Consider the following 13,637-nt stretch of genomic DNA (forward strand, 5'->3'; position numbering starts at 1 on the left):
ATCTAGATAACTCACAAACAAATGTATTTAAGAATTCATTACTGTGACCAGCATAAATACTGACCGGGACATTTAGCTAATTTTTTAAATTATTGACTCTAATTAAAATAGGCCAAAGTTGACTTTTAGAGCTTCTAAATAGAAGTAATCCATCTACATTTCCATCAAAATAATTTGGCTCTGGAAGATCAACTGTTAAAAATATTCAACATAAATGTTTTCATCTCTGAGAATTTGTATAAGATCTAGTTGTCAATAGGTGTGTCTGGTTACTTTTCCAGTAACAGTTCTAGTTCAGAGAGTAAGCCTTGTGTTTGGTCAGAAAACAGCTGATCAGAAAATGGCTGAGTCGCAAAATTTTACTGATACAACCTTTTTACTGGATGTTGTTCGTTTACTTTTTGCAATTTTCTCTCTTGAGAAGGAAAAAATCGTATTTACTCTCTGCAAATTCTTACTGAGTAAATGTTACACTAGCCTTAGGTGGCAATGTATTGATGCAGAAATGCAATACAAATAATTGTGTTCGTCCTTTGTTTGTTGTTTATTTTGGCGCATTAGTAAGATTTAGCAAATAAATCAGCTGTTTATTTGCTAAATCTTACTGAATGTTGTCGGTTTACTTTTTTCAGTATTATCGCAAAAGAGAGTAAAAACGGCTTACTCTCTGAACTAGAACTTACTGAATAAAAGTTACTGGAAAAGTAACCAGACACACCTACTATGAAACACATATCCCACAAAATAGTACATCAGTATTTTCTTAGCTCAATGTGTTTCATGTAACCAATTTGATATTATGCATCGCCATGATGTACCATTTCGCACGGTTCTGAGTTTGTCTCCAAAAAATAAATCAAACAATACATAATGCATCAATTGCACCCACTGTCCTTTATTACTAATGCACAATAGAGTCTGAATTTTAAATAATTTTAAACCAGTGTTGGGCAAAATTAAATTGAGAGCAAGTGTGTGCGAACGTAACTGAGAATTAACCGTTAAAAACGACTGACGTAAAGAGAAAGAAAGAGATAATGTGTTTACCCATCAACCCTCAGTTACGGTAGCGTATATGGCCGAGCATGCCTGTTTTAAACACATTGCTATTATTCTGTACGGCGATGTACTGCTTCTCAATGAATAGCAAATAGCCAAAAGAATTTGATAAGAACAAATCAAATCAACGGACGCACTGGGCCAAACGAATGAGTTGACGGACGAAAGAGGTACACGTATCATAAATAACAAAAACGTCTGCCCACAACAATGGGAATATCTTTGCGGCTGGAACGAGGTACGAAGTGGGCTATGATCGTCTATAGAGATCGTTTATGACTTAATGCACTTATCATACGATAACAATATTCAAGTCTAAATAGATACGTCGTCACTAGTTGTAGTATTGTTTAGGAAAATAGAATCGAACAGCAGCAGATAGCCAAACAAAAACAAATAAACAAGAATAACAATAACAAATACTACAATCCAGCTTATAATGACGATTAGGGTTGTAGTAGCACCGAACCCAATCACTGTGCTATGTTTATTGTTAAACGCTTCAGATGGCAGTTGTCTACAATACCTGGAACATATCGGTGGGACGCTTAGGTAATAAATTTCAACGGACACGTCACTATAACAGGTGATAACAACAATGTCCCCAATTACACGTATCTTGGTCCTTATGCTCGCCATGGGCGGCGGAATGCTCTACAAGAAGTTCTCCGATATCTGGGGCGATGTAGAAGCACCCAAATTACCCTTAAATCAATGGTGGGGTGATGAAGAAGAACCCAAAGACTGGAATGCCTATTTGGCTAATACATCGGAAGTAATTGGCAATCGTCTATTGTATCCCGATACGGTAATAAAATATTATTTTCAAATTAATGGTTCTTTGATATAAATGATTGATTGCGATTTTTGTTTCTAGACTCTGGACGATTTGAGATCACTGCTCAACCAAACATTACACCTGACTGAACCCTTGGAAGATGTCAATTTCGAATACGGTTTTAATTCGAATTTTTTGAAAGAACTTGTTGAATATTGGCGCGATGATTATTTGCCGCGTTGGCGTGAACGTGAAGTTTTCCTATGGCAATTCAATCACTTTACCACCGATATTCAAGGGTAAGAGTAATGTACAAACATGTGTCCACTGTATCTTATCATTATCTGTTGTTGTTGGTTGTATTTTTAACTGTCAATTATAATTTCTTATCACTTGGATTTGTTGTACCCTGTATTAATATTGGAAAATACATTTTTAGGCTACGTATGCATTTCCTTCATTTAATGGTCTACGATGAATACACGGTGAACAGACACCATTATCCAGTTCTCCTGTTGCATGGCTGGCCCAGTTCAGTTCGTGAATTTTATAGTCTAATTCATAAATTACATCAAACGAAAAAGGATAGAAACCAAAAATATATTTTCAATGTCATTGTACCAAGTTTGCCAGGATTTGCTTGGTCACAGGTGAGTTTCGATTTGAATTTACAAATTATACGCAATTAAAAAACAATCGCATCCAAAAAATTATGTGGAAACATTTTTGAATCTTCTAAAAACATTATAGCCAATGCAAATGTTCACAGGAATATTTTGGGAGTAATTTCTTGGATTATTTTTATTAAAAAAATTTAATTTTTTTGTTATTTTTTCATATGTAGTCAAATAAGACGAAATAATATTTGATAGCATTGTCGCCTAGTGTAATACAATATTCCAAATTTTCAATAATATTATATTAGGTTCTGTAAAGATATTGTATTCCCGTCACGCACAGCAATACGTTGCTTATTTTTACAATATTTTTTGCGTATTCTATTTAATATTTGTATGACGTAGTATACAGTGGTGCCTCATTCTACCTGTATATTTCTATAAAATTGGAAATTAACAAATTCAAGGTGTATGGTGTTATATAAACCTGATATAATACCATTCCCTTGGTATTTAATATTTGGAAAACAAAAAGCCAAACTTCCCCAAGTGTCTGATTTTCGTGTCTCGACTGGATCGTGTCCGTCCGACAGTCCATTATTAGTTTATACCACCGTCCGTCCATGTAAAATTGTAGACAAAGTACAGGTCAAATTTATGATCATTTATTTGACTCAAGAACGAACCCTACTGAAATTGGGAAAATCGGTTGAGATTTACATATAGCTCCCATGTTTAGTTTCGTCCGATTTTTAGTAAATGGTACACCAAAGACCCAAAGTCAGGCAAATTGCCGCAATATTTTGCACAACGTACTGATGTTACTATAACATAATTTCTTTCGATTTGTAGGAAATGTAGCAAATTAAGCCTGGAATGATGTGTTTTCTTCCGATGTTGGTCGGTTCACTTATAGATAAATATTATTGATATTGAAGATATAGCCGATTTATTGTGTCAGCATCAAGTGACGGCTGAAGGGCTTCTCAAACTTTAAACGCGTTTTTCTCTAAACATTTTTTGCGAATGGCGGGCACGATAACTCAAAAACTAATAACCCAATCGATTTCAAATTTTTACACGTTTCTCTGTGAGTGTATAGCTATCGTATGAACTAGGATAAAGCCAATCGGTGAAGATCTTCCTTATTTTTTAACTTGGGTTTTGGTAAAAAAATCGGCGATTTTCCAAAAATATTTTTTAAAGGTCCACCATTTTGTTAATTTTAGAGCGAAGTCAATAATCCTAGTTCATACGAGAGCCAGACATGTACTCCTTCTAACACCGTTGGAATTTTCGGATTCCGATGTTCCAGTGAGGAGTTATCGTGCCCGCCATCAAAAATAAGGACTTTTCTTTAATTACAAAAAACAACAACAAAACATTTTTGTAAATTCTTTTTCTTCTATTTTAAATCTTTAAAGTTACAAACTTTAACAAGCATTGGTATTGATTTACCAGCCCATTGAAAATCTTGAAAAATTAAAATCGTGAATGGGAGGGGGTTCCCTTAAGTTCGTTCAATCTCATTCCTATGTTCCCTCGAAATGGCAACGTCTATTAGGATACATATGTAAGATATATCATAGTGGTGAATGGTATCATATAGACGGACCTGGGACTACTACTTTCCTTTAACGGCATATACATTAGAACTTTTTACCGGGTTATGCAAAGGAATTGACAATTGAAACCCACTGGGTTAACTAAATCCATTAAATGTAAACGTACTATTACTGGTTTTTTATTCATCACTTGAAAGTATTAACATGTTAATTACTATTAAAAACAATTACTGCAATTGCAAATGATTTATGTTAATAAATGACAGATTATTTAATAAAACTATTTCAACAATATGTAAATATCTATCATGGTGCAATCATATAAAGTAGTATACAACAACTTACATATACAAAATGTGTGAATACATGTGTAATGTTTTCAAAAATATAAAAAAAAATATTTTTTCAATTTAAATGGTTTGAAAGTGCATTTTGCACTTAGGGAAGAAGCTATACTACCTTGTATAATTGTACCATGAGCTGCTGTAACCCATTTTATTTTATTTGGAATTTCTTATTTAAGAACATATTTTTTAATTATTTGTTTTTTTTTATTTTTAGGGCACCTCAAAACGTGGTCTTGGCCCAGCACAAATTGCAGTCATGATGAGAAATCTAATGTTACGTCTGGGATATAAGAAATTCTTTATTCAAGGCACTGATTGGGGTTCTATAATCGGGTCACACATTGCTACACTATTCCCTGAAAATGTTCTTGGCTACCACTCTAACATGTGTACCGTCTCGAGTCCCAAATCAATGATTAAAGGTCTAATAGCTGGTTCTTTCCCTGGCATCTTTGCACCTAAAGGATATGAAGACTTCTTTTCTCCGGTATCGGAAAAAATACACTTTCTCCTAGAAGAAACAGGTTATGCTCATTTACATTCAACAAAACCCGATACAATTGGTACCGCCTTACATGACAATCCAGTTGGTTTAGCGGCCTATATACTTGAAAAATTCTCAACATGGACAAATGCTACCTATCGTCATCTGCCCGATGGCGGACTTAAGAAACGTTATAAATTGGATGCCCTACTGGATAATGTTATGATTTATTATCTAACAAACTCGATTACGACATCGATGCGCATTTACAAAGAAGCAGTAACGGAGGAACAACGGGCTCTAAAACTGGATCGTGTTCCCACGAATGTACCGACAGCATGTGCCCGCTTCAAAAACGAAATGATGCATTTCATGGATCTGCAGCTGAAGGATAAATATAAAAATTTAATACAAAGTACCTACTACAAGGAGGGTGGTCATTTTGCTGCCATGGAAGTGTCTGATATTGTCTATAAAGATTTTATAGAATTTGTTAAAAAAGTAGAAAAAATTAAGAAAATTACTGGATACAAAAGAGAATTGTAAAATAATTACATATTAAATTACTTAATTGTCTTTTTTGTTCCACGAATTTTTTAATATAAAGGAATTATTTTTTTTTTAATTTAAAAATGTTTTTTTTCACTATATTACAATGCCCCAAGTTGGACTGCGAAAGAGAAGTTATTATGATTCTTAATGATTTTGAAGCTCTGTTTGCCAAAAAAAACTCTAGTAGTCGATTTGTATAATCCTCCCTGGATACCAATAATTTATCATTAAAGAAATTTAGCAATGCAAGAAAAATATGACAATATTGCAATATTCTTCTGGTGTAAATAAAACGTTCGACTAAAAATCTTTTAAAATCCAAATAAAAAGACAACAATTTTTCTCTTTAAATAAAAAAATTCTTACCACAACTCAACTACTGTCCTAAAATACCACAATAGCATCAGTAGTAAAATTAATTTATGGTGTGTCATACGTCGACAAATCATCATTCTGTGCAATTCGCATTGAATAAAAACCACAGATCAATATATGCACAGTCATTAGACCCGATGTAATATTTTATTCAGATTACATAATAATAGCTGTGTCTGGTTACTTTTCCTGTAACATCCATTAAGATTTTTGCGAAATATCTCGTAATTTAATTTAAAATTCTCGAAATGTTCTTTTAAAATTAAAGATTGATTAAAATACATCGAATTGTGCTGGATAACACATTTCTCGATGACGTTATCTTTGACGGTTTCAGGAATTTGAAGCCATATTAAATCTACAAAAAATGTTCATATTTGTTGGGTACATGCAAACTATAATATAAATGGAATTGAAAACGCAGATGTCTAAGGACATTAATGGAATAAGATTAATATTTTTGCTCTATCGCTGGGTAAAAAATTCTCACATAGTCGCCTAAATCAAGTAATTATGGCTTTGGATGAGGACGGATAGGATAAAAGAGAAAATTTGTTCACTTTCTTGTTCGCAAAATATACAATAAACAAATGAATTCGTTCTCATTTATTTTAATTCTTATTCATAAACTAGAAAACCGATATAATAAAACTTTTGATGTGTGACCCTCGGTGTTACTATATTCTTCATAATTCAAATACATGAGGATCGCAACTTAAATCAACAATATTCACATATCACAGAAAAAATGTAAAATATATAAAATTAACTGGTATACGGAGCTTAAAGCGCATAATATATATACTGGTGGCCAAAACTAAACCAACTAAAATTGCAAACTGAATAAATGTACTGAAACTTTTTTTAATAACTTTATAGTGAAAGTTTTTCAGAAATAAATAGGTAATTTTTTCACTTATAAAAAACAAAAACACTAAATACAACATTTATTTTGAAATAAAAAATGTTCTATAGAAAACTAAATTGACCCAATTTGTGCTGGGTCAAAACTAATTCAACTTTTTATTATTATTTTTTTCTTTTAAATAAGTAAATTTAGCTAGTAATCGACATCAGCTCTATCTGTTTACTCGGTATTTGGTAACAATTGTTACCAAATATTACTAAATGTTGTCTGTTTACAAAAAACTCCAGTAAAAGAGAGTCAAATGAGAGAGCAAGTTTGACAGTTCAACAACAACAAACTTACTGGAGTTTACTGAAAGAATTTTATTCAGTAAGATTTTGCAAACTGAAAGAATTTTATTCAGTAAGATTTTGCAAACTCAGCCAATTTCGGAACAGTTGTTTTATGACCAAACACAAAAATTATTCAAAACATTTTTTTTTAATTTGCAAAGTTCAATTTGAAGTTAAGTTGTATAAAAATTGCTGTATTTGGAAGAAAAGTAGTAATGCAAAGTTTCATTAAATTAGAAACTAATTCCTTATATATTTTTAGGCAGGTTTCAGGTAGAGGGCAATGATTGGTACCTATCGTAACCATTTTATTTTGATTACGGCACTTATTATTCCTCTCATCTTAAACCTTTGGGAATAGGTTATGTTTGTTCGTTAGTGAATCCCTTTTGATTTTGCTATATATAATGCTCTAATGATTTTTCTATAGGGTAAATATTTGATGATTGTGTTGGCCTGATTTTTGACTACCGTAACCAACCTTTACATGTTATGGTGTACATATATTTGGAGGTTACTGACAATCTGAAACACCCAAACCAGCGGAGGGAGCCAAAGTGTTTCCAAGCACATTTGTATAAACAATCCGATGCATTACTTCACAAATCTCGTAAAAAGATCGAATTCCATAGAAAGAAAAAAGCCCAATACCATTAGTGACCATTCTCCATGCTACTCAGTACCCTTGCAATACTGTGGCATGAGCCTTTCATTTTTGGACTTTCTCACGGTAATTTATTTTATGTCTGAGTACTTAATATTTAACTTTTATTCATCCGAGAGCATAATATTTCTCCACTGTGTCGAATTCCAATTAATACATATGAGCTTTTACGAAAGGCAATCTGGTTTTCGCTTATTTTCAGAATAAAATAACTTTATTAATAGTTTCAGGGCATGTAGTCCTGCTATCATATCTGTTGAAGTTATATCCAACGATAATCGTCACTAAAATTCCGTTGAACTCTTAAATGGGTATTTTTACTACTATGACAATTTGTTGATCAGTACGAACTGACGTCCTTTTGCGACTTCGTTCTGAACTGCCAATACTGATATTTCATAAAACCGACTTATAAATTGGGAAATTACTGATTTATTCATGAAATATTTCTCCGACATCATTTTCTGTGATAAATTATAGAAATGGGTGTAGAAAGCAAAACATAGTAATTATAACGGTTAAAATAACTACAATTTTAGAAATCATCTGTTTGTACTGTAGAGTTGCTTAAGTATTGTCCAAGCGAAAATTGAGGCAATTCCCTTATCCATAAAAATTACACTGTGCAACACAAAAAATAATTACAGGGAAATTCCAACAGATTATGAAAGAGGGACTAAAAAAAGAAGACACGTGTATCGGCGTTTTGAAAGTTTACGTCGGGAGGTAACATAAAAAGTGGGGGCAATATTCCCCCTTTTCAAGAATTTTAATAATTTTCGAATTATGATTTCTTGAAATCCTTGCATTTTAGGTATATAGTGTCTTCGGCAATATTACTGACAAAATATCGAGAAATATTTTGGTATGCATCTTTAACCCTCAACCGACTCATTAAAGGGGTCTTTTCGGTCCCCTTTTCCAGGAGTGATTGAAAACTCATTCAAAACGGGATTAAAACTGCTCAAAATGCTCATATTACTTCAATGCACTTAGTCGAAAAAATACTGGGAAATGTCTTTGACAAAAAAATACTAGAATATTTTGAATTTTTGGTTCAAAATGTATGACTATATATTCGGTATATACATTATATATACAGATTTCTCTTGTTCAGTGACTTATGCTGAAAATTGATGGAGAATATTTTTGTCCCTTATAATATCCTTCTAAAACGACATCTTGTGGGAAAAATGTTTAAAATCTAGTAATAAGTACGATATTAACCCTAAAATGAGTTTTTGTTTTTTAAGATTTTTGACGTTTAGGCTGATTTTTGAGTTTTAGTCTATTCTGAGACTTATAGTAAAACTTTATGGCGAACATTTCTGTAGAATATTCTGAGCAGCTTTAACCCCGTTTTGGAAAAGGGGACCGAAAAGACCCCTTTAATGAGTCGGTTGAGGGTTAAAGATGCATACCAAAATATTCCTCGATATTTTGTCAGTAATATTGCCGAAAACACTATATACCTAAAATGCAAGGATTTCAAGAAATCATAATTCGAAAATTATTAAAATTCTTGAAAAGGGGGAATATTGCCCCCACTTTTTAGGTTACCTCCCGACGAAAATTTTCTAAATGCCGATACACGTATCTTCTTTTTTTAGCCCCTATTTCATAATCTGTTGGAATTTCCCGGTAATTATCTAAAAAAATCAAATTTGACGCACAGTGTTATTATTTCAAAATGAATTATGCATTATTGATTTTGTTGTTTTTTTTTTTAAGTGAATAAGTTACCCGATTTAAAACTGAAAAAACCAACACGATATCTTTATTTTTGAAAAATTTATGCGGCATTTATTAACCTTGCAATTTTAGTTGCTTTAGTTTTAAAAAAAATTAAGTGTAATAAAATTCGTTGAAATAGTTTTACCAAGGATACTAACCTCCATATGATATTATATCTTTCTTATATGTATATTTACTACTGATATTTCTTTACATTCCAAGGTGTCAAGTTTAATTTTAAACTTTAAAATGAATTTTGTACTTAATAACCTTTTTTGAGTCGTGACACTTTTTCAGCAATATCTACTAATATTCCAAAAGAGGTTTCCTAATTGAATTCGTACTTAAAACAAAACTTACTGGAGAAAGATTTAGTTCACACAATTCAAAGTATCAGAGTATTAAGATGTCGATCATCCCTTTTATATACATACATAAAATGTCGCCACCACTGTGCTTCTTTACTTGTCTGTTTTATTATCCTCTCGTTGTTCAGATTTTTTTGCATTGTTTTTTTTCGCAAATATTGTAGTAATCACAAACACCCATCTCTGCAGTGAGAATCCTAAGAATAGCGCCATACAAAAGGAACATAAATACATACAAACGAACGAACAATGAGAGGAAAAGAAGAGTTGCAGTACACACCAACAAAACCGACAAACAAAAACAGAATTCATATCGATCAAAGTAGGAGACATAAGCATCTCGCAAATCAGTCACTCAGCTGCAGGCACATTTTTGCATACCTTTTTACATAACACATTAATCGTGATACCGTTATATATCGTTTGATCATCATTGTCGTTCCATAATCCATCACTCATCGTAATCTAAATTTTCGTTTAACCACAAAACAAATTTAGATCGAAAATCTCCTCGTAAACATGCACAAAACCGAATTTAAACCAACAGTGGCCCTTACAAGCGCCACAGTCGATAAAATGTCTCGTCATGATATGCTGGAGTGGGTTAACAGTACAGTCCATGGCCAACACAAAAAAATCGAAGAGCTGTGCTCTGGTGGGTATTGCCAATTACGTGTAGATTTGTTAGCATGCGCTCATCACTATGCATGATTAATTGTTTCCTTTTATATCTCCTTAGGTGTGGCCTACTGTCAGATGATGGAATTATTATTTCCCAATTGCATTGGCTTGAAGCGAATCAAAACAACAGCCAAATTGGAACATGAATTTCTCTACAATTTAAAACTATTCCAAGCAGCATTTATAAAGCTAAATTTCGATAAATCCGTTCCCATAGATCGTCTGATTAAAGGGAAATTCCAGGATAATTTCGAATTCTTACAATGGTTCAAAAAGTTTTTCGATACTCATTCGGCGGGTAAGGAAAATTTGAGAGTTCCAGCTGCCATGGCTGCTGCAGCACAGAATGCCCCAAAACCTATTAAGAAGCCGGGCAATCAAACATTAGGCACAGCAAAAACGCCAGCAGCAAAGCCAGACATGCTGAAAACTCCCAAAGGAACACAACAACATGGCGAACGTCAAGTGTCGCCGTCAACAATACGCACCCTGCAGGAGACACAAGAACAACTGGCCGAACAAATATTGGGTGTTGAACACGAAAGGGATACGTATTATAAAAAGTTGGCTGAAATTGAAGTTATGTGAGTAAATAATGATTCGGCCTATTGTTTTCGATAATGGGCTAACTTGTAGTTATATTGCATTCGTATATAGATACGTAATATTAGCATAATAGTTTAAGCATGCACAGCTGTCAGTGTTTCATTAATTACATTTTGACGTCGCTCTGTTACATTTTCTGCGAAATAAAGGGCTAAACCAAAATTATATTACATTCGTAAAGAGGAACACTGCAGGGTTTATCCCTTTTCCATATTGACGTCATTTCTTCTCGGTATAGGTATATTTTATAATAATTACATACACTTTTTCTTCTAATGTTTGTTACTTCAGATCGTTTTGTAATTTCCGGATAAATATAATACTTCACGAAGGATATTCGAGCCAATAGCTCGCTTCATCACCCATTGATTTTGTTTCCGAGTAATTACTCTCTTTGTGATCTTTATGAAATGGATTTGGCTTCATCACTTTGTATTTTAATACTTATTCTCATATATCATTCTCATTTACAGTGCTATTTAGAAAGTTATCGTGGAATGTTGAAGGAAGTGTTTTAGGGTAATCCAATCGTTTCCTCCTAAACGTATTATCCAATTTCTATGACCTAATTTTACTTTGATTTTATATACTTTGTTTCTCACACTTATTGCAATAGTTGTTAGACATATAAGAACTTTTTTAGTTATGCCCAGTATCCAATCACAATATACTTTGAACATAATTTTACTAAATATTCGATTCTCCTGAGACTCCAAAGATAACTTTATTATATTTAAATTACAAATTCTCATGATTATAATGTGCCTTTTTAAAAACCAACGATATGGGTTTTAAATATCTATGTTTTTCTCTATTTATAGCCTCAACGAGTCAGTGCAGAATAATATCTACGTTGAGTGGTGTAATCGTGCCTTGACCATACTTTACGCAACAGATGATACTCCCCCGACAGCGGTCGATGATCTTGCGGAAGAAATTATGCCAGGTTTATCATTAGAAACTGATATATGAATTCTTCTTTTATATTTATTTCTTTTTTCACCTTTCATAATTTGTATTAAATAAATGTTATGTTGATAAAATATAAAATAAAATAATATGTAACAAAAAATGCGTATCAATCAGCATCATTATCCGAATGTTGTGATGACGACGAGGATGGGGAATTTGAGCTGGCATAATCACATACTAAGGCTAAACTTTTGGGTAAATCAACTAATACCGGATCGGACTTTTCTTGACAGATAGTTGTATCTTTTTCTGTTATATCTTTCATATCATCGTTTTCATTTATTTCAGGCCGACTTTCATCAACCAATACCGAATCAGATTTTTCACGACAAATTGTTTCATCCTCTTCATGTATATCTTTCGTAGTTGATTTTGGTATTTTTTCAGACCCACTTTCATCTTCTAATTTGCTTGTTTGAGTTTCGGATGAGGTAAGCTTTCTTTTTATACCCAATTGTTCGTATTGCAACTGGGAATTTAATGCTTTTTGTCTTTTTAAACCACCGAAGGTGGTTTGTGTGGCACTAGGTAAGGCAGGTTTCATTAGAATGTCTAGACGTCTTTCTTCTTCACGTTCATAAGCAGATTTACTTTGTAGTTTCATTAGAGAAGCCATTTGACGATCTTGTTGGGATTCGGGTAACAAATCAATTTCTAAACTGCTTTTCGCCAAAAGTTTATCATCAATTTCCTTAAGAGCTTTCAGTTCCTTTTTCTTGTTCTGCAATGATAAAAATTAGTTACATAACATTAAACGTTTTTTTTACAATTGAATTTGAGTACATACCCTAAACTCAGATCTTAATTTGCAGTTTGCTTCGTAGCAATCATTCCACAGAGTCTTATTGCGATCGATCAATTTCTCCAATATTGGCTTGGCCTTTTCCCCCGCAACTATATCCTTCGCCTGGTGTTCCAATTTGTACATGGCATCGTCAAATAAACGTTTTTGTACTTCTTTGGTTTCCGGCACTACTTGTTCATTTTGTGTTGGATCCCAGCGATTCTCTTGTCTACGTGCTCCCGATAATATCACATAATCTAAGTTGCCAGGATCTGTTTGTATTTCAAAGTGATTGTCGCACAAATGACACTTCATGCGAAATTTGTAAATTGGTGTGGAATAGTACATGCCGACTTTGGTCTTTTCAGCATTGTATCTCACACCCATTCCAATGTGATTTTTACAGCCATCACACCAAATGTTATAGGGCATCTCAAAACGAATTATGATGATGCCCAGATGAATTTTACGAGCTCGTTCCCGTAAGGCATGAGTGCCCTGGAATTTATTAAGACCACCTTTTCGTGGATCATAATCCGGTGGATAATATTTATTCTGGCCTTTACGTTCACCCATCTTTACAAATGTTTTAGGAACTTTCTTCTTTTAAAATTAATCCGCACTCTGTTTATCTGAAAAATAGGTATTTTTTTTTTTAAATTTTTGCAAAATCATTTTAAGTTCAAAGTACACAAAATACCTATAAAGATATGTGATATATGGTCCCTATCCCAGTTTCATTGTAAGGTTTGGTATGGAGCTGTGCTATTTATAACATGTTTAAATGCAATGAATGTGTTCCTCTTCTTATTTCTGGTACAACTAATCCAACGACAGAACCTGACAGTTTA

General features: G+C 33.1%; 3 protein-coding genes across 3 annotated transcripts; 2 read left to right on the forward strand and 1 right to left on the reverse strand.

Moving 5' to 3' along the window:
* The first annotated feature begins 1,559 nt into the window (after positions 1-1,559).
* On the forward strand, positions 1,560-5,396 carry LOC133322830 (juvenile hormone epoxide hydrolase 1). The gene is made up of 4 exons (XM_061531785.1): positions 1,560-1,867; positions 1,937-2,136; positions 2,277-2,487; positions 4,581-5,396. The coding sequence occupies exons 1-4, from the start codon at positions 1,658-1,660 to the stop codon at positions 5,394-5,396; spliced, it is 1,437 nt and encodes a 478-aa protein (XP_061387769.1). The 5' UTR covers positions 1,560-1,657.
* Positions 5,397-10,251: 4,855 nt separating this feature from the next.
* Positions 10,252-12,002, forward strand: LOC133322836 (microtubule-associated protein RP/EB family member 1). The gene is made up of 3 exons (XM_061531790.1): positions 10,252-10,398; positions 10,483-11,008; positions 11,852-12,002. Exons 1-3 carry the CDS (start codon positions 10,263-10,265, stop codon positions 12,000-12,002), a joined length of 813 nt encoding a protein of 270 aa, XP_061387774.1. The 5' UTR covers positions 10,252-10,262.
* A 106-nt stretch (positions 12,003-12,108) lies between these two features.
* On the reverse strand, positions 12,109-13,369 carry LOC133322831 (coiled-coil domain-containing protein 130 homolog). The gene is made up of 2 exons (XM_061531786.1): positions 12,790-13,369; positions 12,109-12,723 (listed from the first exon to the last, which is right to left on the reverse strand). The coding sequence occupies exons 1-2, from the start codon at positions 13,360-13,362 to the stop codon at positions 12,109-12,111; spliced, it is 1,188 nt and encodes a 395-aa protein (XP_061387770.1). The 5' UTR covers positions 13,363-13,369.
* Between the last annotated feature and the right edge of the window lie 268 nt (positions 13,370-13,637).

The sequence above is a fragment of the Musca vetustissima genome, unplaced genomic scaffold (assembly GCF_032173495.1).
Source record: "Musca vetustissima isolate MV318-11 ecotype Yass unplaced genomic scaffold, APGP_CSIRO_Mvet_v1 utg24580, whole genome shotgun sequence".
In the NCBI taxonomy this organism is placed as follows: Eukaryota; Metazoa; Arthropoda; class Insecta; order Diptera; family Muscidae; genus Musca; species Musca vetustissima.